The following is a 25,895-nucleotide window of genomic DNA, read 5'->3' as shown; positions in this document are numbered from 1 at the left end:
TCAGGAGGGCCCGGCTCCGGGGCGGGGCCCGCGGGGTGAGGGGTCGGTAAATATTGGTGACGTCACCGCGCCAAGATGGCGGAGGGGTGAGCGGGGCACGGGCGGGGGCGGCGGGACCGGGAGGGAACTGGACAGGGAACGGGATGGAACGGGACAGGGACAGGGACCGGGACTGGGACAGGGACAGGGACCGGGACTGGGACCGGAATGGGCAGGGCGGCGGGGCCGGGGCGGGGTTTTGGGGTGTCGGGGTGTGAATCTGGGATCGGGATGTGGGGCTGGGATGTGGGATCAGGATCTGGGGTCGGGATGTGGGGTTGGGATGTGGGATCGGGATCTGGGGTCGGGATCTGGGGTTAGGATGTGGGATCGGGATCTGGGGTCTGGGATTTGGATCGGGGTTCTGAGGTCTGGGATCAGAATCTGAGATCTGGATCTGCGGTCTGGGTCTGGATCTGGGGTTTGGGGGTTTGGTCTGGGATCCTGGTCTGGGGTCGGGATCTGGGGTATGGATTTGGGATCTGGGGTTTGGGGTTCGCTCTGGGATGCTGCTCTGGGGTTGGGATCTGGGTCTGGATTTGGGGTCTGGGGTTTGGGGTTGGCTCTGGGATGCTGCTCTGGGGTCGGGATCTGGGTCTGGATTTGGGGTCTGGGGTTTGGGGTTCGGTCTGAGATGCTGGTCTGTGGTCAGGATCAGAGTCTGGATCTGGGTCTGGATTTGGGATCTGGGGTTTGGGGTTCGCTCTGGGATGCTGCTCTGGGGTCGGGATCTGGGTCTGGATTTGGGATCTGGGGTTTGGGGTTGGCTCTGGGATGCTGCTCTGGGGTTGGGATCTGGGTCTGGATTTGGGGTCTGGGGTTTGGGGTTCGCTCTGGGATCCTGGTCTGGGGTCAGGATCCTGGTCTGGATCTGGGTCTGGATTTGGGATCTGGGGTTTGGGGTTGGCTCTGGGATGCTGCTCTGGGGTTGGGATCTGGGTCTGGATTTGGGGTCTGGGGTTTGGGGTTGGCTCTGGGATGCTGCTCTGGGGTTGGGATCTGGGTCTGGATTTGGGGTCTGGGGTTTGGGGTTCGCTCTGGGATCCTGGTCTGAGGTCAGGATCCTGGTGTGGATCTGGGTCTGGATTTGGGATCTGGGGTTTGGGGTTGGCTCTGGGATGCTGCTCTGGGGTTGGGATCTGGGTCTGGATTTGGGGTCTGGGGTTTGGGGTTCGCTCTGGGATCCTGGTCTGGGGTCAGGATCCTGGTCTGGATCTGGGTCTGGATTTGGGATCTGGGGTTTGGGGTTGGCTCTGGGATGCTGCTCTGGGGTTGGGATCTGGGTCTGGATTTGGGGTCTGGGGTTTGGGGTTCGCTCTGGGATGCTGCTCTGGGGTTGGGATCTGGGTCTGGATTTGGGGTCTGGGGTTTGGGGTTGGCTCTGGGATGCTGCTCTGGGCTCGGGCTCTGTGCTGACGCCGCCGTGTCCCGCGCAGGGAGGACGGGGGCTGGTGGCGGAGCTGGCTCCAGCAGAGCTACCAGGCTGTCAAGGAGAAGGTGGGAACCACTGGGACCTTGTGGGGCGGCCCCAGTTTGCCCAGGCTGGGATTGGGATGGGTTTGCTGGGGACCTTCTGGCTGAGTGTTGGGCTCTGTCCCGTGAAGATCACCCCGAGCACGGAGGGCTGTGCTCCCAGCGTCGCTTTGGGGTGTGTCATTTCCTGCCTCTGGCAGCATTGCTTGTGTTAATTAGACACAAAACCTAAACCCAGGCTTTTCCCAACCTGTGTTTTTCTATTCTTGGCTTTCAACCCTCCTGGGATGTGTTTTGGGCATAGCAAGTGCTGTTGTTATTCAGGTTATTCTGGTCTCACGCTTTGCCCAGGCTGCCCTCACGGTTGAATTTTTGTGACGTGCTGGGAGCGATCCTGGCTTTGTTGGAGAACCAAAAGCCTGGGCAATGCATCTGCTGTCTCCTTGCAGTCCACAGAGGCTTTGGAATTCATGAAACGGGACCTGGCAGAGTTCACCCAGGTGGTGCAGCACGACACAGCCTGCACCATCGCCGCCACGGCCAGCGTGGTCAAGGACAAGCTGGCAGTGAGTAGGGGCTGGGAGAGCTTCAAGATCATCCAGTGCCACCCCCTGCCAAGGGCAGGGACACTTTCCACCATCCCAGCTTGCTCCAAGCCCCGTCCATCCTAGCCTGGAACATTTCCAGGGATGGGGCAGCCACAGCTTCTCTGGGAATTCCATCCCACCACCCTCACAAGGAAGAATTTCTTCCCAATATCTCATCTCACCCCTTCTTCCTTCAGCTTAAGGCCGTTCCCCCTTGTCCTATCACTCCATGCCCTTGCAGATGAGCAGAGGAGGGGCCTTGTGGTTCCCTCTCCCCTTACACTGAGCAGCTGGGATGCTGGCAGTGTCACTGTGGGGTGACACGGGCTCCCCACACGAGCTGTGAGCCTCAGCCCTGCACAGCTGCTCCTGGGACAGTCCCACCCCAAAGCAGCCAGCCCCAAACCTGGCTGTGTCCTTCCCACAAAGCCTCAGTTCCCCACCTGAGGCAGGTGCCTCCCACCACCCCCATGCAGCCCAGTCTCCTCCATAGCACTCTCCTGAAGGGAGAGATCCCGCTTCCTTAAGGATCCCACCCAGGAATTCTGGGGTGTTACTGACACTGTGCTGCCTCTTCCCTTGAAGAGGACGGAAGGTTCCTCAGGTGCCACGGAAAAGGTGAGGAAGGGGCTGTCTGACTTCCTGGGGGTCATCTCGGACACCTTTGCTCCCTCACCGGACAAGACCATTGACTGTGACGTGATAACACTGATGGCAACACCCTCAGGTACCACCGAGCCCTACGACAGTGCCAAGGTGAGTGTCCCGTTCCCAGGGGGATGCTCTGGGATGTGGCATCCTCAGCCCTGTCCCCTGGCTCTGCTGCTGTCCCTTCCCTCACAGCTGTCCCTGTGTGTCTCCTCCAGGCTCGTCTCTACAGCCTCCAGTCCGACCCAGCCACCTACTGCAACGAGCCCGATGGTATGGGAGGGTCCAGGGGGGTCCAGGGTGCTGTCCCTGGGGGGTCTGGGGGTCAGCTGGAATTCCCTGAAGCCTTTGGCCAGCAGGGCTGGTTTGGCTGTAGCTGGGGCCAGCTACAGAGAGCAGATCTGGCTCTTACCTCAAGGACCAGCTTAGGCTGAATTTACTGGCCAAGTTTAAACTGGTGCCACGTGGCCTTGGGCTGGCAGAGGAGCTCTGAGCCCTGTGTCTCCTTCCTCTTTTGTCCCAGCACCTTTCCAATTAAACTTCCCAAGTCTTCCTGCCCTTTTGTGCCAAGGATTGTTATCCCTGTGCTCGTCCCAAACAGGCCCTGCTGAGCTGCTCGAGGCCTGGCTCGCTCAGTTCAGCCTGGAGGAGAAGAAAGGGGAGATTGCAGAGCTGCTGGCAACCAGCCCTTCCATCCGGGCACTCTACACCAAAATGGTGAGGCCCTGCCTGGGCAATTCCTGACTCGGGGAATGCTGCAGGGAAGCCCTGAGCTGTTTGCCCCTTGCAGTTGGAATGGAAACAGCTGTGGTTGCATGCTGAGCTATGGTGAAATGGTTCCAAGCTTTGGGAGGAGAGAGGGGCACAGCAGCAGCAGCTGCAGCTCTCCCCCTGAGGGGCTCACCCCTTTCCTGATCCCTTTCCTGATCCCTTTCCTGATCCCTTTCCCAGGTCCCTGTGGCTGTTTCCCACTCGGAATTCTGGCAGCGCTACTTCTACAAAGTGCATCGCCTGGAGCAGGTAGGTCAGGCTAGGGGGCTCCCTGGGGGTGCTTTTCCCGGGAAAACAGGGATCTGGGCTGCCTTCTTGGAGTCAGTGATGCCGAAATGCCTGGGGGAAGGAAGGGGTTGGGGATGTGAGCTGCTGCTGATGTGGAATTCCCTGCAGGACGAAGCCCGGAGGGAGGCTCTGAAGCAGCGAGCGGAGCAGAGCATGCACCAAGAGGAGCCAGGCTGGGAGGAGGATGAAGGTGGGTCAGGTTTTGGGGCTCTGGGAGGCTTTGTGGAGAACTCATCATCCCTCTCACTCCCACAAATCACAAGGGGCAGTGAAGGGGCAGCTCTGATCTCTGCTCTGTGTGACCAGTGATGGGATCTGAGGGAATGGCTGGAGCTGGCTCGGGGTAGTTTAGGTTGGATATCAGGAAAATGCTCTTCCCCCAGAGGGTGCTGGGGCTCCTCAGGGAATGGTCACGGCCCCAAAGCTGCCAGAGCTCCAGGATGATGCTCTTAGGGATGTGCAGAGTTGGGGATTGTTGGGGTGTCTGTGCAGGTCCAGGGGTTGGACTCCACGACCCCCGTGGGTCCCTCCCAGCTCAGGCCATCCCCTGATTCTGTGAAATCCGGCTCCCAGCCCAACTGCTGCTGCACTTGCTGAAACATCTCTCGCTTCTCTTCTGCCTCCCTACAGAGGAGTTCTTGGGGATGTCCCCTCTGCCTTGTGCAAACATCACATTTCCAGGAGCAGCACACAAAGAACCCACCCCGGCAGCCCCGGAGGGAAACCACCCCGCTGCTGCCAAGGGCCCCTCTGGGGAGAGCTGGGCTGTGCTGCCCCCAGAGCTGGTCCCAGTGGAGCAGAGCCCCTCGGAGAGCAGCGAGAGCGTGTCCCTTGTGACTCAGATTGCAAACCCTGCCTCTGTGCCTGCCACCCAGCTACAGACTGCAGCTCCACCCACGGGCACCGGGGACCTCTCCCAGAGGCTGGTGGAGGCCACCTTGGAAGAGCCAAAGCCCCCAGAAGCTGCTCAGCCTTCTGCACCTGCCGAGGAATCAGCAGTATCCTTGGAGCCGGCGGCTGGAACAGAGCTCAGGGAGCTGGAGAGCAAAGGGCAGGGCAGGACAGAGACTCAGAGAGAGGAAGGGCCCACAGATCTGCGAGTCTTCGAGCTCAACTCGGACAGTGGCAAATCCACCCCCTCCAACAACGGCAAGAAAGGTTTGTGTGGGGGCTGGGAACCCTCTTGGGGAAAGGGCTCTGGGTTTATGGGGATGGGGGAGAGGAAAGAGAAGGAAATCAAAGGTCTGCTGGCTGAGCAGAACAGGCCTTTGGTCCCTGGATGCCAGGAAAGGCTGTGCTCTGTGGAGGGAATGTGGTGATTGCTTCTCTCTGCCTGTCATCCCTAGGAATGTCCCTGCTGGGACAATGACAGTCCCCATATCTAAGTCCCTCCTGTCATTCTTTACCCTCTGCATTTTCTGTGTGACTGGAAGCTGACACATCCCAGTTCTCCCAGGCCAGAGGAGAAAAATATTTGAGCATCCACCTCTCCCACTTGTTCCCCGAGGGAAGCAGGCTCAGTCCATCCCACCTCTGTCACAGAGCTGTTCCTGGGAATGTGGAGGCTTTCCCTCCTCAGGCAGGCTGTGGTAGCTCTGAGCCTTGGGGATTCCAGGGCTTTAGGACCAGCTCTGGTGGCTCAGTGGGGGATGTTTGTGTTTCCAGGCTCCAGCACGGATATCAGCGAGGACTGGGAAAAGGACTTTGATCTGGACATGACCGAAGAGGAGGTGCAGCTGGCACTCTCCAAGGTGGAAATGTCTGGGGAGGTGAGTCAGGGGAGGCAAAACTGCTCCCCAAAAGCATCACCAAGCCCTGGGGGTGATGCTGCATGAGCAGAGAGGGGATGAGCAGAGGTGGGATGAGTGTGCTGAGGTTTCCCATGGGGAACAAAGCAGGCAAATCCCTATTGGGAAGGTGTGGCAGCATGAGGATACATCGGGCTTTGTGCTGGCTCAGGTGTCCTGGGCAGGAGGAGCTGTTGAGTTACAGAAACAAACTGTTGCAAACAGCTCAGAAACAGTTCAGAAACAAACTTCCTCCTGTTCACAGCTGGAAGATGAAGAGTGGGAAGACTGGGAATAAAGCAGCTGCTTCCAGCGTGTGTCACAGGCTCATTTCCACCATCGAATGTGAATTCAATCACGGACCGGCTGTTCCTTTGTGTGTGACTGTGCTGGGGATTGCAGTCCCAGGCTGGAGGAGGAGTTCCATTCCTGCTAAAACCTGTGGGCAACTCAAGTGACCCCTTCAGATCCAGGAGGAGGAAGCAGGAGGTCACTGGCACCCGGGGGAGCCCGACTTCTCCATAGGTCCTAGAGACTGGCAAAGCCAAAACTGACCCTGACGTGTCAGGAAGAGGCAGAGTGAAGGGTCCCTGGGGCCAGCTGGGCACTCAGAGCCCTGCCAGGTGTGCTGGGGGCTGCCAGGCTGCCAGCTGGCTCCTTCCTTGCTTGTGTGTGCACGTGTAACCTCCAGCTGAGAGGCTCCTGGATGTGGCTATGCCTGCTCCGCTCGCTGCTCCGCAGTTCCCACCCGGAAAGCAACACCCAGGGAGGGCTTGGGGGCTGGAGGTGCTGCAGAAAAAGGCATTTGGCTTGTGGCTTTGACCTTGGAAGGAGCCAAACCCCTTGCCAAACCCTGAGCTTCTGCCTGGCTTTTTGTCTTGGAAGCTTTTTCTCATGGAAACTCCCGTTTCCAGCAGTTCCTCGAAGAGCCAAGGCCTGCTGCTCCCCCCTTTGCAGCTGCACCACCTTCCTGCACTGGGTTTTGTGTCTTTCTAGTTAAATTCTCCAAGCAAAATCCTTGTGGCTTGCTCTTACTTGAGGCCCTGCTGGGCTGGCAGAGGTTTGGGTCACCCTGGAACAGAACCCCTCGTTGTGGTGCCCAGTTCAGCCCTTGCAAAGCCCCAGCCTGACCCACTGACCACTTCAACCTCTGCTTGGCCGTTCCCTCTCCCAGCCTGGGGAGAGAGAGGCCCCCAAATGCAGGTGGTCCCTGTTGGCTGAGGCTGTGTGTGCCCATCTGCCCCGTCCCACCCGTGCCAGGCCCTGCAGCCACCACCAGCTTTGCTGTGCTCACTTGGGTTCCTTCCCTTAAGCCCCCGTGACTGCCTGCGACGCTTCCTTCGGCCCCACGGCCTCTTTTTGGGGCCGTTTCCTTGTCATGACACAAGATGTTGCTACTGCACAGTTATCCCAAGGGGACAGTGGCCTTGCTGCTCTCCCTGACCTTTGGGGTGGTGGGGTGACTCTTTTTGCCTTGGTCCTGCCCCTTCCAGGGCCGCTCCACTGAGGCTGGGGGTTTCCTGCTGGGTTTGGACAGCACTGAATGAGATGCACTGAGAAGAGTTGGGGTTTTGGGGTTGGTTTTTCCTCTTTTGGGGTGACTTCTGGTAGGAGCATCCCTGTCCTGCCAAACCCCTGGGGACCGGGGACAGCTCTGATCCTGCCTGGGGTGTGGTGGGTCCAGCAGAGCCTCACCTTGTCCTGCCTCAGATTGTGGTGGGCAGGGGACACAGGGGACACCAGTGGGGACCTGGGGCTGGTGTGAGTCCCAGCTGATCCCACAGCAGAGCTCAAGGGTGCAGCATCTGTGTCACTTTCTTTTCTTCTTTAGTCGAATTAACCGGTGGGTTGGTTGTGCAATATTCTCTGTTCTTGAACTATTCCGCATCTCCCTGAGCCTTTTTTAGCTGGGGTGACAAACCAGGAACAATTCTAACAGCTGGTAGTTTTGTAACGACGACTTTCTCCAAACCTTTTACAGACTTGCAGTTAACAGCAATTAAAGGAATTCTCAGAGTCGCTGCCAGTCCCAGGTGTCCTCATTTCCTCTGCCATGGGGATGACACAGGCAATTTTTCTTTCCTCCCATCTCCATCAGGAGAGGGAAAGGGGGATCCTCACTTTTCAGGGCTTTGAGTGACCCCATAAAACCGCCCAGTGTGATCCAGGTTTGTCTCTGCCTGGCACATCACCCACGAGCCTGGATAGATGGAAAACCCCCTCCAGCAGTTCCATGGTTCCACGACACCACTGGGCTGCTTGCACTGGAGGGAATTTGTCCCAAGGGTTCCTTACAGCCTGGCACCATTCCCAAAGGATGCTCCTCGTGGGGGAATGCTGAGCTCCACCACCTCTTTTCCTTCTCTGCAGCCAAGGGAACGGGACACGCATGAGGGGGGCGGGACTTGAGTGCTGGGGCACGAGTGACAGAACACGAATGACAGGACACAAATGACGTGACGCGAGTGACATGAGCGATGTGACACGAGTGAAGGGACACGAGTGACAGACCATGAGTGAAGGAACACGAGTGACGTGACACAAGTGACACGAGTGACAGGACACGAGTGATGGGACACAAGTGATGTGACACAAGTGACACGAGCGATGTGACAAGAGTGACGTGACACGAGTGGCAGACCATGAGTGACGGGACACGAGTGACAGACCACGAGTGACGGGACACGAGTGACACGAGTGAAGGGACACGAGTGACAGACCACGAGTGCCGGGACACGAGTGACAGTGCATGAGTGATGGGACACGAGTGACAGACCACGAGTGCCGGGACACGAGTGGCAGACCATGAGTGCCGGGACACGAGTGACAGACCACGACTGCCGGGACACGAGTGACAGACCATGAGTGCCGGGACACGAGTGACAGTGCATGAGTGATGGGACACGAGTGACAGACCACGAGTGCTGGGACACGAGTGACACGAGTGAAGGGACACGAGTGACAGACCACGACTGCCGGGACACGAGTGACAGACCATGAGCGCCGGGACACGAGTGACAGACCATGAGTGCTGGGACACGAGTGACACGAGTGCCGGGACACGAGTGACAGACCACGAGTGCCGGGACACGAGTGACACGAGTGCCGGGACACGAGTGGCAGCGCAGCGCTGACAGAACCCGAGTGACGGGACCCGCCCGCCGGGCCAGTTCCGCCCCCGCCCGCTGGGGGCACCCGAGCGCCGCTGCCGCGCCCCGCCGCCCTCCGCGCGCACAAGTTTGGCCCCGCGCGGCCCCCGTCCGGCCCGCGCCCCGCCCGGTGCCGCCATATTTTGGCCGCCGCCAGCACCACCAGAGCCGCCGCTGCAGCCGCCGCGATGGGTGAGGGCCGTGAGGGGCGGGTGCGGCTCGGGGGGCTCCGGGCACGGCCGAGGGGATGGGGTGAGGCTGGGGGAGCCGCCGCGAGGCCGGGCAGTACGCACAGCCCGTCCGCCCCGCGCTGCCGCCGCCCTCGCCTCTCACCGGCGTCCCGGGCGCTCCCGGGGCTGAGGGCGGCGGGGCCGGCGCGGCCGCTGAGTCATCCCGGGGCCGTTCCCGGGGGGGTTCGGGGCGCAGAGGGCCTGCAGGGGGCTCTCGGTGAGGGCGGGCCGGGGGTTGTGACCTCTTTGGGTGACGCCAGCAGCGACTTTGAGGAGCTGCGGGGTGGGGCGGGAGCTGCGGGGGGTGGGGTGGGGGGGGTTTAGTGGTGAAATACCCCAGGTTTGGGAGTGTCAGTGCTGCAAGAGCTCGGGTTTGGGTTGTGAGAGCTGTAAGACTCCGGTTTTGGGGTGTCAGTGCTGTAACTTTGGGGTATTTAGGGCTGTTCCTGCTGCAGACACCCTGAGCGGGACCTGCTGCAGCTGAAGCCTCGTCAGGGTGTCCCTGGCTGTCAGACCTCTGCTTCATTTAAATTCTCAGATAATTGCTTGATTTAAATTCTGAGCTCTCGCAGAGTTCAGGGTTGGAGTGAGAATCTAGATAACCTCTTCGCCGTTCTAATAACCCAGCAGGGCTTTGGGTTATTGTGACTTTTATAAAAGAAAGCTTCAGCCCTCAATGTCACCGTGCACGTGTTGGGCTGGCCCTGTGTCACCGCGGCTGACGCGACACTGCTGGGAAGGAGAGGAATCTGTTGCGAGCAGGTCTCTGCTCCCTGCAAATAAATCACAGCTCACTGTCGCCCCTTCAAAAGGTGCTTTAATTCCAGCAGCTTTTTGCTTTGATGTGCCTGACCTGGAAGGTCCCAGCTTGGGGAGGAGAGGTGGCTTTTTTTTTTTTTGAGGATTCCTCTGGGAAGGCAGGGTTTGGAAGGGTGAGGTGGAAAAGCCAAGCTTGTAGCAGCTGTGTTTAATCCTTAATTCCAGTGAACATCTTCACTCTCCTGTAAGGAAAAGTGTTTCCATTTTCCACCTGCAGGGTTGTCTTTTAACCAGAGCTGCTTCAGAAGCTTTAATGGCTTTAAAGTGACAAGTTTAGGTGGGATACTGGGAAGAAATTCTTCCCTGTGCAGGGCTGGGATGGATTTCCCAGAGAAGCTGTGGCTGTCCCATCTCTGGAATTATCCCAGGCCATGTTGGATGGGGCTTGGAGCAACCTGGGATGGTGGAAGGTGTCCCTGCCCTTGGCAGGAGGTGGCACTGGATGAGCTTTTAGCTCCTTTCAAACCATTCCACGATTCTGTGAAGCTTTAAAAATGCCCTTTGAGGTGGGATCTTGCTTGTTGTGATCTCGTCAGGAACTTTTCTGCTGCCTCCAAACCCTCCTGTGGTGTTCCAGGAGAAGTCAGTGACCACATCTCTGTGTGGCTGCTGCACCTCCCAGCCCTGAACAGCTTTTAAATCTTAATTTATGGCTTGAGATGCGAAACCTCGACAGGCAGCTCTGAGGAGAAAAATGTCCTGGGGCCTGCTGTGAATGTCTGGAAAGTCTTGGAGCAGTTTTATGTGGAGCTGAGGAGTTTGTGCACAGGAACTTCCCGTTCTTCCCACCACTGCAAGAGTTTAATATCCCCCTCATTTGAATTATCCTCATGTAACTTTATTATTTTTAAATTAGCTAAGGCTGGTTTTTTCCATTATTTTAAGTTAATGATATTGTTGGAAATTGTCATCAGGTCATTCCTCGTTTGCTGTGCAAGTGACATCTTTAAATGCCTTTTTTAGTGCTGTTTAACCCATGGAGCAGTATTAACGCTCAATTCTTAATAAAACTCCCGTGGCTGATGAATTTTCCAGTTAATTGGCTGTTTTGCTTTGTTTGCTTTAGTTCAGGAGAGCAAACATGAACTTTGTCAAGGGGGAGAGTTTGATCATTAAAATCCTGCAAGAGTGAAAGTCCTGATTCCTTCAGGCTTTCAGTTCTGGGGCTGGTGAGGGCCAGGTAAATCTGCTTAGCAAATCACACAGTCCTGTTTGTTTCTGAGGCAAAGCACTTGTTGGAAAGGATGGATTTATTGGAATTTTAGATCCCTCTGTAATTATCTCTGAGTGTTTCTGGTTGGTTTTAACCTGTAACTCTCCTGGCTCGAGTTTAAGTTGATTCAGTTAAAGTTAATCCCTGTTTTAGGGACTGTTCTAAGTGACTCTCAGGTGACACTTGTGCTTGATCAGTCCATTTTTAAAGGAAATCTGAATGTCTCAGAATAGATAAACCAGGGTGAAGAGGACTTAAAGCCCTCAAATTTTGGGGTGAAAAGATCAAACCAGGAGGAGGTAGCATTGGGAACTGAACTGAGGAGTTGGTGGGTTCTTTTTCCATCAGGGCATGGACATTCCAAAAGGATTCCTAATCTTCTCCTGACCCTTGGGACTGACCAGCAAACGCTGTCTGCCTGTGAATTTTCCCCAAAGAGAATTTTTGCCTCTCCCTTCCCCCTCCCAGCGCTGCACATTCCAGCAGTGATATCACATCCCTGGCTCTCGGGAGCTGAACCGGAGGGAACGAGCCAACGGCAGCCAAATAACTGCGGGGATCAGGGATTTACCAGCACAGCGTGTCCCGGAGCCGAGTGCCCGGGACAGGGACGGGGCCAGGCTGCTCCGGGACAGCTCCGTGGTGGGAGCCTGCTTGTGGCAAACCCTCCAACAACAACCCCTGTGAGAGCAAATGTGCAAACCAGACCTGCTCGAGCGACAGCACAGCAGAATTCGGCTGCTTTTCCAGGGTTTAGCTGCAGCTGGTGGAGTTGCAGGGCTGTGGGGACAGCCCGGAGTTGTGATTGTTTGATAGGATTTCTTGTGTAGTTGTTCTCCTGTTTAGTTTCCTTTGCCCTCTTGTCTTCTGAGCAAGCAAAGGGAATTTTTTCTTTAATTTTTTTTTTTGTTGATTCACTGCAAAACTACCAGTGACAGCAAAAAAAAATCCACGTGCTTTTGACTGATTTCTGGAGCTGTCCTTTTCTACAGTCTGTACAACTAATTCAACTACTTTTATGTATTTATTGCCAACAATTTCATTTGATTTGTGTTTAAGTAGTACAGATGATTTAGTCTTCTTTTTCCAGCGTTTCAATTCACTTAATAAAGTTGTCCTGGGCACACTTTTTTCTAGGAGAGTCCTCTGGAGATGTTAATTATGTTAGGAAGAGATGGGCACTTCCTCTGGGATTTCAGGGAAGTGGAGAAATACGAGGAATAAGGTTTGTCCCATGCAACTCAGTAGTTCACTCCATTAATTTTGCTGCGATTTGTCTAATTTAGGGGAGTTTAAATTGTAAACCACCAACTTTATACTATCCCAGGGAAAACTTGGGTGGAAAGGGCCTTTGGAGGTCACCTGGTGCTTGCTGAGAGCTGGGAATGTCCCCAGCGGGCACTAATTGGCAGATTAGTGCTGATGAAGTTCCTCAAGTGTATTTATTTACACTTGCATAATTCTCCAACCCTTCCCCACTGCAGAGAGCAGCTGTCAGCCCTCCTGGCCAGGCTGTGCATTCATAGCCACCTTTGGAAGATTCCCTGTGGGAAAGGGTGTTTTGGCTTCAAAAGAGCCGTGTCAGGTCTGGCAGTGTGAGCTCTGTGCCTTCGCTCTGACTAAGCAGCACAAGTCCCTGCAGTGACTCAGCTCCCAGGCTTTAATCAGCAGCTGAATAAAATGTTTGAAGCAAATGCTTCTTGTCATGCAGAGAATTGGGAAGAGGCAGGGTTGGATTCCTGATCCAGGAACGTCAAGAAGCCGTTATAGTAACAACCCTGGAATTACAGTTTTCTGCTCGAACTTGCGTTGGCTTTACAGGGATTTGAGTGCTCTGCTGAGCCTTTAAAGTGAAGCTTCGCCTTGTTTTTCCTTTCTTTTAAATGCTAAATACCTTCTCATCCTCCAGTTTATGAGTGTGGCAACTTGGATTAGTAATTCTTCGACAGCTGGTGGATTTTTTTCCCCCTCAGTGAATGCAACAGGAGCCAAATTTCTTCCGGCTCCTGAGGGGTTTTGCTTTACACAGGGAATTGGAAAGGTGTTGTTCACTTCAGTTTCGTCCTTAAGTTTGAAATGCAAATACTGATTTTTTTTTTTATTATTATTATTATATTTTTCACTGGAGCTGCTGCAAATGAAGTGCACTAATCCAGGGAGATACAAAAGGCAAAACTTGGGGAACTGTGGGCTTCCTAAAGCAGAAGGGATGTTTTGTCCAAGCTGGATCAGAGCTCTTTTAAATGGAGTGAATCTGGCAAGATTTGCTGTTTTCTTGAGTGAACTCTCTGAGGTTCTGAGTTCAGTGTCCACTGGTGCTTCCATAAAAGCAAATCTTTGCAGAGCAAAGGGAAAGTCTGTGGCTGGAGTCTGTTCCATGCATCACTCCCTTAGGAGCAGGGGATTGCTCCCCATTCCTGACAGCCCAGCTACTCCCAGAGCCTGATGAAAGGGTTTTGGGGGTATTCCCACAGATGGAATTGGGAGTTTAGGGTTAACACAAAGCTGCACTTGGGGATGAACTGGATGTTTTGTACCGAAACATTCCAAATGCAGAATTTGTCCTGTTGTGTTTTATTCCCTGAGTTTGGTCCTGCTGCAGACAGAAGCTCACTGGGAGGTCCTGATCCTGCATTTCTCACATCCCTCTGTTGCCATGGAAATGGGGTGGAATGTCACAAATCAGCATTCTCGTGCCATTAAAGCATTGACAGAGATGATGAACTGGGAAAAGTTAATGGAAATCATCTGGAGGGATAAACCTGTGTGAGAGAAAATAGGGAATTTTGGGTCACAGAGTGTTGCACAGTGATGTGACAAATACAACCAGCCCTGAAGAGTTATCTCCGGGGTTTCCCTGCAGGATGACAGTTCTTGATGGCCTGGGACCAAAAAAAAAAGTCCAACTTAAAGGACAAGGTTCTGGGTGTTCCTGAGTCTGGCTCTTTCCCAACTCTGGGGTGGCACAGCTGAGTTTGGAGGCAGCTGAACTGTCATGTGTCACTTGGCTATTTATGTGACTGCCTGGTAATCCCGTGGATCCTCACTTTTCCTTCCTCCTTTTCTTAAAAACCACCTTTTAATTGGAGGTTTTGCTTTCCAAAAGGAGGATTAAGATTCTTCAATTGTTTAAAGAATTAAGCTGTCAACTCTTACTCTTCCGTGTGGCTGCATGAGCCATCAGCAGTGGGGTGGAAATATGAATAAAAGCAGAGCAGTGGTGCTTAAATACATTTTCTGAATTTAAATCTATACGTAGGTGACACCTGGCTATTGTATGGTCAGATATAAACCCCTAAAACCTGTAGATTTCTCTCTTGTTTGGTGTCTTTTTAGCTGGTTTTGGGAAATCATGGAACTGAAAGTATTTTGTTTCCTCTCCTGTTAAAATACTAATTTTTCCAGTTGTTTTGTCTTTCCTTAGTAATGAAAAGTAGGATATTTGTATTTAGTTTATGTTTTTTCTTGGGTTGGCTGTGGACTTTTGGGTCTGACACTTCTGCAGTTGATTTTGGAAGGGCTCCAGAGCGGCTGGAGGCGGTTGATAAATGGGACTGAAACTTTCTGTGAGCCACGGGGCTGAGGGTGCCTCAGGTTTGAAATGGGGGGGTAAGGAGATAAAACTGCAAACTTCCACAGAACACTTCCACCTGCCCTTAGGAGCTGAGAAGAAACCAAAAATGTTGGTTTTCAAATGAGTTCTGAAGTGGTCACTTGGTTCAGGGCTAGTTGGGCCTCTGATGTTTATCCTGATTGTTTCCTGTCCTGAGAAGGGCACAGATGTGCAAATAACGTCAGAAATGGGAGAGTTTGGAGAGTTTTCCCGTGGTGAAAGCAGCAGGTTCTAGCTGGAGCAGTGAGGGATTGGCATCCTTCCCTACTTCAGTTACAGCTTGGCCCTGGCTGCCTGCAGCTGTGCCAGGTAGTGGAGTGTCCCTTCCCTGACTGGGAGGCAAACTCTGGAGGAATCAGGTTGGAATTGCTGCATTACTCAGCTCTGAAGCAGCAGCAGAAGTAGGTCAGGTGCTGAACACCTGGTGGGACACACGGGGCCTGTCCCTCATGTTCAGCTCTGTTCTGTTGTTGTTATAAACTCAACACTTTCGTTCTCTTGGGTTTTTGCCTTGTGAACCTCTGGGGGAAAAAAAAGTCCTTGATGGTAGCAAGGAAATAAGAATTCCTGCTGAAAACCAAAGGTGCTTTGAGGGAAGAAATGTGTTTGAGCTGGTTATTCCATGCCTCATGCACGTGGAGCTCCTCGGGAAGGACACCCAGGAGCAGTGGCAGGAAGCCTGAGGCAGAACTCCTCCTGTTTTCACAGAAAACTATCGAATGAAGAGCTACAAGAACAAAGCCCTAAATCCCGAGGAAATGCGCCGGAGAAGAGAAGAGGAAGGGATTCAGCTGCGCAAACAGAAACGAGAGCAACAGGTAACTGTCACCTTGAGTAGGTTGTGTTCAGCCTTAACACAACCCAGATTGTGCTGCTGCCTAACTGGAATCTTCAAGGATCTGTGCATTAAGGTTTGTTGGCAGTCCTTATTTTTTCCTCTTCTAACCGAGATCTTGCTTTTCTCTTTTTCTCTGGAGCCAGCTCCCATGGAGAGCTTTCCAAGCACTTTGTTCTTGGGCTACTCAAGGATTTTTTTTGTTGTTGTTGTTCACAGATCCTTGGTTTTAAAGGTGGTGGTGGTTTTTTTTTTTTAGATGTAATTAGTGAAAGGGATTATTTCCTGGAGAAACAGGAAGAGCAAGTGAAAGTTTGGCCTGCATGTATTTTTTAACCCTGACTGTATTTCTTTTTTGGCTTGGAGGTCTCCGGAAGTGTGAGGTGATTCCCAAGCGATGTGTGTGGGACTAAATATTTGCTTTATTAGTGCCTCCCCAAGCTGCTTTTTGCTCAGTTTCCATGACTTTTGGCCAAATGCTGCACTTGCCTGCCCCAGTGTCTCAGTGACTTGGCCATTTGCACATCTGAGGGCAAGACTCAGCATGTTTGTGTGCCAGACTAGTCCTGAGAGTGCAGAGCTGTTATTAATGACCGCTTTTTACTCAGGCTACGTTCAGTCTAGGAGGGATCTTGGTTGAGGAACAAGAATGTCAGGTTGTGGAGCCTGTTCATCATTGCTTTCTAATAACAACCCCCGTGTTTTATTCCCCACCAGCTCTTCAAAAGAAGGAATGTGGAGTTGATCAATGAAGATGACTCCATGTTTGATAGTCTCCTGGTGGATTCCTACGTTACTTCCACAACATGTGGGGTAAGGTGCCTTTCCTTGTTGCCTTCAGACAAATTTAATGCTTTGGAGGTGGGGAGGCCCTGCACAGATCCCCGGAGAAGCTGTGGCTGCCCCATCCCTGGAATTATCCCAGACTGGACAGGGCTTGGAGCAACCTAGGATACTGGAAGGTGTCCCTGCCCATGGCAGGGGGTGGAACTGGATGAGTTTTAAGCTCCTTCCAACCCTGAGCCATTCTGGGATTCTCTGATTGCACAGAACTGCCAACCTCCAATGTTTCTGTTCCCACACTTTTGAGAATGTTGGTGTAAGTTGGTGCAGGCAGCTGGAACAGCCACAAACCCTTGGCTAAAATGCAAAGAGGCAATTTATTCCTGAGGGGAAATTTTATTCCTCTGGGGGGTCCAGAGGGATGCCAGTGGAGCCATGAGCCTTGCCAAGCTCAGCCCATGCCAGGGAATCCCCATCCTGCTGCTCACTCTGGTTTACCAAGGGTTATTTCCAGCTGCATCTTCAAAATCCTCCTCCAGTGTCTTCCCCTTTTCTCCCATTGCAAATGTGAACTGGAAGAGTCTGCCAGGAAGTAAATAATGTGCTGGGATCCCCAGTCTTGAATCTCTGGGTTTCTGGCTAAGCCCAAATGGTGGTAGGATGTCGTGTGTGTGATGCCTGAAATAGTCTCAGTCTGAAATGAAACCATTTCTCTGTCTCCTCTGCATCTTTTCAGGAGGGATTGATCACAGGAGAGATGGTAGAGATGCTGTTCTCAGATGACCCTGACCTACAGCTAGCAACCACTCAGAAATTCAGGAAATTACTCTCCAAAGGTAAAAATAACTCACCCCTGCCCCAGGATCTAACAGAGCCTGCTTTTTGCAAGGGTTTGTGCAGAAAAGCTTTGCAGCTTGGGGAAAATAAGTACCCACAATCTGGAAATGTGATCATCTCTTGTACTGCTGGTGATTGCCACTTGTGTGAATTGTACAGACAGTTATTCTGCCGAGCTGCCCCGATGAGTTCAGTCCAGTTTGAGATAATTAAATTAACACTTCAGGCTTGTTATTCCCCTGCATGAGGCCTGTTCACTCTCTGACACTGCCGTGCTGTTTCAGAGCCAAATCCTCCAATAGATGAGGTGATAAACACTCAGGGAGTGGTGGAGAGATTCGTGGAATTCCTGAAAAGAAGTGAAAATTGCACATTACAGGTAAAGGAGATTCTTTTATCAATTCTTCAGGGTGTGGAGCTGTTTAACCTTTGCTTAGCAATGAGAATCCACAGGTGCTGTCAGGGAAAAATGATGTTTTGAACCCCAAAAAATGCAGGTTATGTGATCTGTAGGAGAAGACAAAAGTAGTCTGTAATGGCCAGGCAAAAAAATAAATCGTAAATTGCTCTGAATTAAATTCTTGGAAAAATACTGGTGAAAAAATAACCTAATTCAGCTGCAGCTGGAGAGAGTTTGGCCTTCCTGTAGCTGATATTTCTGCTGGGAGCTGCTGGAGCCATGGGATAAACACAGGAAGAAACTGTGTGAGGAAAAACCTCCATTGCTGGAGGCTTTTAAGTAGAGGCCAAGAAATGTTAGAAATGGGTTGGCCAGTGCTGATCCTGCCTGGGGCAGGGGGAAAGCCTGGGTGGCTTCCTGAGATTCCTTCCAGCTTGCTAACAGGTCCTGGTTCCTTTGGAGGGGTTCAAGAGACTTCCATACATGGAATTTGATCCAAGTTGATGACTGCTTTCATCTTTCTCCCTGCCTCTGGCCCCAGGCCATGGACCAGAGGGGCTTAATTTCCAGGAGAACTGGGTGGAAATCTGATTTTAAACCAAGAAAGGGAGGCAAAAGCAGGGAATTTGCTGCTCAGCTTCCCTTGAACTCGCAGCATCTTTGGGATGTCAGATGAAATACCGAGAAATTTCTATTTCGTGTGTTTCTGCACTGTGTCTCTTCACTTTTCTTGCTGGGAAATGGTTGTGGAGATGAAATGATGTGGTGGTGACATCTTCTCTTGCTTGTCCTCTGAGCAGCTGTGGCCTCTGAGAAGGCTTTTAGCAGTTGTGGCTCTTTTATTGCTCAAGAAAATAAAATCCTTTGACTGCTGAGGTGTTCTCTTCCTTTCTCTCACAAAACCTTTGGTAGCAGAAGCTGCAGGAATTGTAGCCAGAATGTAATGACAGCTATTTTGCTAAATCAGGCTTTTTTTTTTTTTAATCCCCATTTGTCACTTGTTTCAGTTTGAGGCTGCGTGGGCCCTGACAAACATCGCCTCGGGGACTTCCCAACAAACCAAAATTGTCATTGAGGCTGGGGCAGTTCCCATATTTATAGAGCTCTTAAACTCTGACTTTGAGGATGTTCAGGAACAGGTAAGGATCACTCCTTCCTCTGGGATTTTTTGGGGAGAACCACACGTTAAAAATGGCAGTGTTTCAACGGAGTGATCCCGACTGGCTCCAGAGCACACATGGAATGTTTGCCTGGAATTACAGGAAAGTTGCTTCCTTAGCACACTGCCTGTTTCTCCCTCTTAGAACCTGGGAATGCTAAAACTGGTGCTGTTTCCTTTCAGGCTGTCTGGGCATTGGGGAACATTGCTGGAGACAGCTCTGTGTGTAGAGATTACGTCCTTAACTGCGCTATTCTTCCTCCCTTATTAATGTGAGTAGCCACAAACAGTTGCCAGAGCAGTTCTTGGGAGTGCCACTGTGCCACAGTGCTGGAGCTGGCCCCACAGATTGCCTGGCAGTGGGTGATCCCTGGGAATCAAACCACTGGCTCAGATGAGTGGGACTCCTGTGGGTAATGTTCCTTCACACTGCACTGGGCTGCTCCTCCTGGAGTCACAGGGTGTCCCTGAGCTTCTGTTCTCTGCTTGGGATATGGATTTTTTTGGGTCTTGGAATGGGAGCAGTTCTCTCCCACCACCTCCCTCAGCGTGGTGATAATGTAGATCTGTCAGGCCTGGGTTCTTGTTGCTCTGACAGGAATTAATCTTTATCCCACTCCTGGAAAGGTGAGGCTTTGTCACAAATGGCTGATTTTGCTGTTCCTGGTGTCAGTCACAGGTGGCTGCCTGACTCCTCATCCCACAGGATTCACATCCTCCTCAGAGCTCAGGCTCTTGAGGAGTTTGTGTCACTTGGTCTCTGGTGAGGGCTGGGAGTGTCTTCCTGGGCTGAACTGGAATGAAATATTTTAGTTTTAATTCCTTTGATTCCCTCTGCTTCCACATCAAGGACAATAATCCCTGGTAATTCTCTGTTCAGGCTCCTTACCACGTCCACCAGGCTGACAATGACACGAAACGCTGTCTGGGCCTTGTCAAACCTGTGCAGAGGGAAGAGTCCACCTCCTGAATTTGATAAGGTGAGAAGAAATGCCTTGTTGGCAGCCAGGTGATGGGGAGACAGCCAGTGAAGATGTTTGTTTGGGTTGTTTTGGGCTGTTGAACTCAAGGAGGGCACAGGGTGAGGTTTTTCCTGCTGAGGTTGAGCTGGATGTTCAGCACTGTTTGAGGACCTGTTTAATTTTTCCCAACCTTTCTGCTGGACCCCTCAAATAAGGGACAGGCTCAAGCTTCCCTAGAAAGTTTCTCTAAATCATTTTCTTATGAGCTCTGGAATTTTGGGACTTCAATTATGACCAACAACTATTCTGAGACTTCTAAATGCTACAAACCATGACTCCTGGGAGCTGGGGTAGCTTCCCTTTCCAGGCAACCTAACTAAAGGTCCTGCTGCTCGCTTTTCAGGTGTCTCATCCTCCTTTGGTAACACAACAAATGTTTTAAATCAATGAGTTTTCACTTTTTTTAAAGTGCAAACTCACCTATCAAAGCTGGGAAGTCTGTGGTGAGGGGTGAAACCTGAATTGAGTGTAAATATAAACCCACTTAAAAGTGATTGTGCTGTCACTTGATGGTCTGAATCCTGAGCTGTTTAGGGTTCTTTAGAGTCAGAAATGGAGCAGAGCTCTTTTATAGGAGCATGAGGAGCTTCCAAAGCTCAGTGTAATTCCTCAGTGTCATTTGAGTGTAGCAACAAAGCTGTTGAGGTGGCTTTGGACGCTGCTTAGGAGCTGTGGGAAGCTGCTGACTGGGAGGAGGGATCTGTGGCCGTGCAGGACTTTACCTGAGCAGTCAGCACAAGCAGGAGAGGTTTGCCTGCAGGTGTGGTGGTCCTGGCCTGGTGACTAACCCTGGGTGGTGGCTGTTGTTGCAGGTGTCTCCCTGCCTGCCAGTGTTGTCCCGATTGTTGTTCAACAGTGACTCTGACCTGCTGGCAGACGCGTGCTGGGCTCTGTCCTACCTGTCCGATGGTCCCAACGAGAAGATCCAGGCTGTGGTGGACTCAGGGGTGTGCAGGAGGCTGGTGGAGCTCTTAATGTGAGTATCTGCCAGGCTGGGAGCAGGACACATAAAAAATCCCATCAGAGCATTCCAAACCTCCTGTGCACACGGGATCCAGGCACCTGAGCTGACCTGGGATGGTGTAGGAGGATCTGGAGCAGGTTCACAGCTGTAATTTGCTGGTTTGTCTTCCTGAGCTGAAGATTTTCCAGTTCTTCTCTACACTATGGAAAAGCACTTGTGTTGGTCTCAATATCTGCCCCAAAAATTTACAAATTCGCTGCTCAAAGAAACCTTATCCCTGTAAGTTTCTGAAATTGGATCACAGGAGTGTGGGCCAACTACACAGACAACTGGGAAGAACTTTACTCTCCCTTCTCAGATTTCCTGAATGATGGCAGAGTGTTGTGTGCTCTCAAACTTCAAATGGAAGCCTGGTTATGAGGCAAATCAAAGAACAGTGCCTAGGAAAAATCAGTTTGACTTTGTTTCTCCAAAATCCATGTGGAAAAGAGGATGGAATTGGGATGCAAGGGATCAAACTGTGTTGCAGCTTTGTTTTCAGTGGCAATATGCTCAGCTTCCCATGTGTTCTGTGTGGCAGGGGATGGAATCCTAAGGAAATAATGCAGATGGGATAATGGGGAGGGGAATACTGCGAATATCCCGGGGATCTGATGGATTTGGGTTTGTCCTTGCACGGTTTTCCTGCAGGCACAACGATTACAAAGTGGCCTCTCCAGCTCTTCGAGCAGTTGGCAACATCGTGACAGGGGACGACATCCAGACCCAGGTGAGAGGAGAGGAATTCCCTGCAGGGGGTGCAGTGGCTGTGCCTGGATCGGGTGATCTCACTTCTTCTTTTGTCCCAAAGGTGATCCTAAACTGCTCAGCCCTGCCTTGCCTCCTACATTTATTAAGCAGTCCCAAGGAATCCATCAGGAAAGAGGCGTGCTGGACCATATCCAACATCACAGCAGGGAACAGAGCACAAATCCAGGTACAGTTTTCTCCTTCCTGCCTGCAGTGATCCCAAATTCCAAGCTCAGCATTAAGGATTTGCAGCTTTTTCCTTACCCTGACTCTTAGAGGCTGGATTTGGTCACATCTCTTATTCTGCAGTAATTTTACCAATTTGCTGCTGCTGCTGCCAAACGAGCTAAAGGAGAGCTTGGGAATGGCACCAGCACACGGACTGAGGTTGGATCACTGGAATAAGAGGAGATGCAGCCCCTATTTCTCCATCCTCAATCCCTTTGAAGAGCTGGAGCTCGTTGAGGTTTAATTATCCTTTTCCTGACCTACATAGGGAGGCAGAGCAGTGCTTTCAGCGTTCCTAGGGATTGTCTGCTGTGCTGGTTATGGAATATCTGCTGTTTAATAGGATTTGCCTGAGGAATAAAACCCAGGAATCAGTGAAGGGTACAGCTTGGGAAGTTCTTTACGCTGAGATACGGAGGTAGAGGTTTCTTTCAGGTGCTGAGAAGCCTTTTGGGAACAACACTGCCAATCCCAACCCCTCTCCATGCCCTCTCTTCCCAGGCAGTCATAGATGCCAACATTTTCCCAGTGCTGATAGAAATCCTACAGAAAGCAGAATTCCGCACGAGGAAAGAGGCAGCCTGGGCCATCACCAACGCCACGTCAGGAGGGACTCCTGAGCAGATCAGGTATTCCCTGAGGGGCCTCCTCCTGGGGCACATCTGGCTGGGTTCCTGGGAGCTTGGCCTTGATGGGAATTGCCAGACAAAGGAGGAATTTGGAGGAGTTCTGGAGAGAACCTGAGCCAGGAAGAGCTGGGTTGTAACTTGGAATTTCCTTCTGGATGAGGGTAATTTAGTCCCAAACTTTGTCCATGCCTCTTTGGATAGCTTAGGTTAAGTGTCCAGACTTAATGACAGATGAAATTCCAGTGGGGACTTAATTTGAGCAGCTCCTGGATTTCAGAAGTGGCTCCTTTGCTTAAAAAAAAAGAGATTTCTGAAAATAAGGGGTTGTACAAATGCAAATAAATGGATCAAAATTAACCTTGCCGAGCAGTAAACGTGTATTTTAAGGTAAATTTATGCATTTCGTATTTTTATGAAAAATTTCTATAGATTTTATGGATTTCCCTTTCCAAGGGAGCAGAGGTGATGCTTCCCAGCTCCTGAGCACGCAGTGGATGTTGGTGCTGCTCTCTCTCTCCAGGTACCTGGTGAATTTGGGTTGTATCAAGCCTCTGTGTGACCTGCTGACTGTCATGGACTCCAAGATTGTTCTGGTGGCACTGAATGGGCTGGAGAACATCCTGAGGCTGGGAGAGCAGGAAGCCAACCAGAGTGGGACTGGGATCAACCCCTACTGCAGCCTGATCGAGGAGGCCTATGGTAGGTGGGGCTTTGGGCACTGCAAGGGTCTCTTGGCTGCTTTTCTGCTCTGTTGAGAGGTTTATTATATTCCAAAAGAGCCAATATTTGTTCCAAAAGATTTTCAAACTCATTTATTGGGCGAGGAGAAAATACTTGGAAGTAAAAGCTCTGATCTGGAGTCCAAGCTGAAAATCATGGCACCAGAAATGAGCTGAGCTAAGTAAAAAGTGACAGTTCTGGGTCTAAAATTGCTCTGACTCTTCACAGCTGAGCACTGGAAATCCAGGGAGACTTTGCTTTTCCCTGGAGTGACTTAATTTGGTGGTGATGGATTTATTTTTTTTTTCTTTTTTTTTTTTTTTTTTTTTGTCCTGCTCTCAATGCTTTGAGGAGGAGCACGTTCCTATTTTGGTCTGATTTGCCCTCTCATTACTCTGAGTGTCCTGATTCTCCCTGGAAGAGTAATTCCTGGAATTCTTGAGGGTATATTGTGCATGGATGCTTTCAGTGCAGCACTGGATTTAATTAGGGCAGCGAAAGCTGGAGGCTGCTGCTCCTCCCTACCCCCTGCAGCTACCAAATTCCTCACAGCCAGCTGTTTGAATTCCACTGGAATCTGGGATGAGCCTCCAGCTAGGAGCACATCTGCGTGAGCTAAACCTGCCTGGCAGGGATGAGATCCAGGGGCAGCTTTGGAATAGTTGGATTTAGGTGTCAGTTCTGCTCCCAGAAGAGAGCGACGAGGATGGAGAGTGGATTTCTTTGTTTCATCCCTTTGCACTTTTTTCTCCCTCAAAGGTTTGGATAAAATAGAATTCCTCCAGAGCCACGAGAACCAGGAGATCTACCAGAAAGCCTTTGATTTGATCGAGCACTACTTTGGGGTGGAGGACGACGCGGCCGTGGCTCCCCAGGTGGATGAGAACCAGCAGCAATACATCTTCCAGCAATCCGAGGCTCCCATGGAAGGATTCCAGCTATAATACGCCCTGGGGAGAATCCCCAAAACAACAACAGCAACAACAAAAAAACCCAAAACAACCACCACAAACTTTCTGGAAAGTTTGGGCGAGCAGCTGCTGGTCTTGGCTGGGAAGGCTGGACATCCACTCCACCTGTTTAGGAAAGCTCTGCAAATACAAACAGCGCTCGGTCCTCCCGGAAAGAAGGGGAATTTCTGCTCCTTGTTTCTTTGGGCTGCTGCTCCCGTGGCTTTGGAGGCAGGAGGGACACGGAGGTGACAGGTGGCACCTCTTGGTGGCTTCTTCTTTGTGGTGGTGTCTCCCCAATGCAGTTCTTACCTCGGGTACTCCGGCCTTGGGTTGGGTGAGGACACGGAGAGGAGGGAGCTGTTCTGGCCACAGTAATTCTGAGAAATGTGGGTTGATCTATTTAAATTTTTTTTTCTTCTTTTATTTTTTTTTTTTTTTTTTTTGGTTTTTTTTTTTTTGGTTTTGCACATGTTACTCTTTATTAAAGACTCTTAATATGCCAAGAGCAAAGTTTAGCCCTGGCTTTCCTCCCAGGGCCCAGTTCCCTGATGCAAAATACTGAAAATGGACAGAAAAATGAGAAATTCTCTCACTGCTGGGAAGTTTGTTTTTGTTGTTTTTTTTTCCTGCTGCTTCCCTTTGTCTAGATATTTTTTTTGGTTGTTTTTTGAAGAACTGCTAGTGGTATTTCCAAGGAGTCAAAAAAAAAAAAGCAACAAGAGCCCAAAGATGGGAACTGGGGTGGCTTTTTTTGGAGCAGGAAGCACAGCTGCTGTTGCACAGGTTTGGTTTGCATTGTACTGACTGCTACCAGAGCTCTGAAATGCTGAAACCCACCTTCATCTTTACTTGAAATACTTTATTTTCCATGAGAAACGTGGTCTGAATTCTGGGTTTTTCCTGCCTTGGGGTGGTTTGGGGTGGAGGAAGATTTCTCTCCACCTGACAGCGGTGGTGGGAGCTCCAGCAGCACCAGGTTTTCAGGTTTACCTCCTGCTCACAGTCGGATAATGCACATTTTACTTCCAAAAACGGCAAATCTCTGTATTTTTTATATTATAGATAGGTAGATTATTTGTCTAATTGGGCCACAGAGAAAACTATATATATGAAATTTCTGCAATTCCTGTAAATAAGCACTGTGAGGCAGGCACACCTGGAAACCACCGGGCTCAGGGCTGGCCCGCTGCTTCTCCCGTTCCCTCCCATCCTCTGTGCGTGACCACGGAGCTCCCCGAGCCTCCTCGGCGCTTTTTGAGTGACTTTGCCACGATTTCATTAAAAACAGAGGAGCAAACACCGAATTCTGGGGTGTGGCGGGGCAGGGGGGGAGCCGAGCCCTTGTTGTGGAACGAATAAACTCCGGCTGTGCAGGTGCCCGGGTGTGCTGTGATGGGGGTGCCCGGGGAGGGCTCGGGGCTGCGGCTGAGGGGGCTCCGGGACCGTGGGGGGGGGCGCCCGGTAACGGCGGAGCCGCGCGCGGGGCGTGCTGGGAGTTGTAGTCCGCAGGGTGGTCGTGCGCAGGGCGTGCTGGGAGTTGTAGGCCGCAGGGTGTACTGGGAGTTGTAGTACCATGGGTGGTCAGGCGCAGGGCGTGCTGGGGGATGTAGGCCACAGTTTTCCCCTTTCTTTCCTCCTCTGCTTCTTCTCCACACTTTTCCCTCCCCCCATCCCCCGCCGCCGCCCCGAGGGGCAGGGTGGGAGTTGTAGGCCGCAGGCCCGGCCCTTTGTGTGCCATGCTGCGAGTTGTAAGCACTAGTTATATCTTCTTTCTCCTCCCCTTCCTCCTCCTCTTCTTCCTCCCCATTCCCCGAGGCATGGCGGGATTGCAGGCCACAGTTTCCTTTCTTTCCTTCTCTTACTCCTCTTCCACCTCTTCTCCTTCCAGGCCTACAGAGCAGCCCGGGCGCTGTAGTTCCTATGGCGAGCCCCGCGCTGATCATGCCGGGAGCTGTAGTT

At 51.8% G+C, this 25,895-nt stretch overlaps 2 protein-coding genes across 2 annotated transcripts; both read left to right on the top strand.

Annotated features, from left to right (window-relative positions):
- The first annotated feature begins 44 nt into the window (after window positions 1–44).
- On the top strand, window positions 45–7,612 carry BSDC1 (BSD domain containing 1). Its single transcript, XM_048326872.1, has 11 exons — window positions 45–86; window positions 1,476–1,536; window positions 1,962–2,078; window positions 2,685–2,855; window positions 2,966–3,020; window positions 3,349–3,464; window positions 3,699–3,767; window positions 3,915–3,996; window positions 4,437–4,964; window positions 5,472–5,575; window positions 5,859–7,612. The coding sequence occupies exons 1-11, from the start codon at window positions 76–78 to the stop codon at window positions 5,889–5,891; spliced, it is 1,347 nt and encodes a 448-aa protein (XP_048182829.1). The 5' UTR covers window positions 45–75; the 3' UTR covers window positions 5,892–7,612.
- A 1,271-nt stretch (window positions 7,613–8,883) lies between these two features.
- Window positions 8,884–25,313, top strand: KPNA6 (karyopherin subunit alpha 6). The gene is made up of 14 exons (XM_048327204.1): window positions 8,884–8,934; window positions 15,326–15,435; window positions 16,170–16,265; window positions 16,972–17,071; window positions 17,357–17,451; window positions 18,480–18,611; window positions 18,815–18,903; window positions 19,512–19,611; window positions 20,466–20,629; window positions 21,308–21,386; window positions 21,468–21,593; window positions 22,136–22,263; window positions 22,784–22,962; window positions 23,743–25,313. The coding sequence occupies exons 1-14, from the start codon at window positions 8,931–8,933 to the stop codon at window positions 23,925–23,927; spliced, it is 1,587 nt and encodes a 528-aa protein (XP_048183161.1). The 5' UTR covers window positions 8,884–8,930; the 3' UTR covers window positions 23,928–25,313.
- Window positions 25,314–25,895: the final 582 nt, after the last annotated feature.

This window comes from Corvus hawaiiensis, chromosome 23 (genome assembly GCF_020740725.1).
Source record: "Corvus hawaiiensis isolate bCorHaw1 chromosome 23, bCorHaw1.pri.cur, whole genome shotgun sequence".
NCBI lineage: Eukaryota > Metazoa > Chordata > Aves > Passeriformes > Corvidae > Corvus > Corvus hawaiiensis.
Note: the sequence above shows the minus strand (reverse complement) of the source record. Positions and strands in the feature narration are given on the sequence as shown.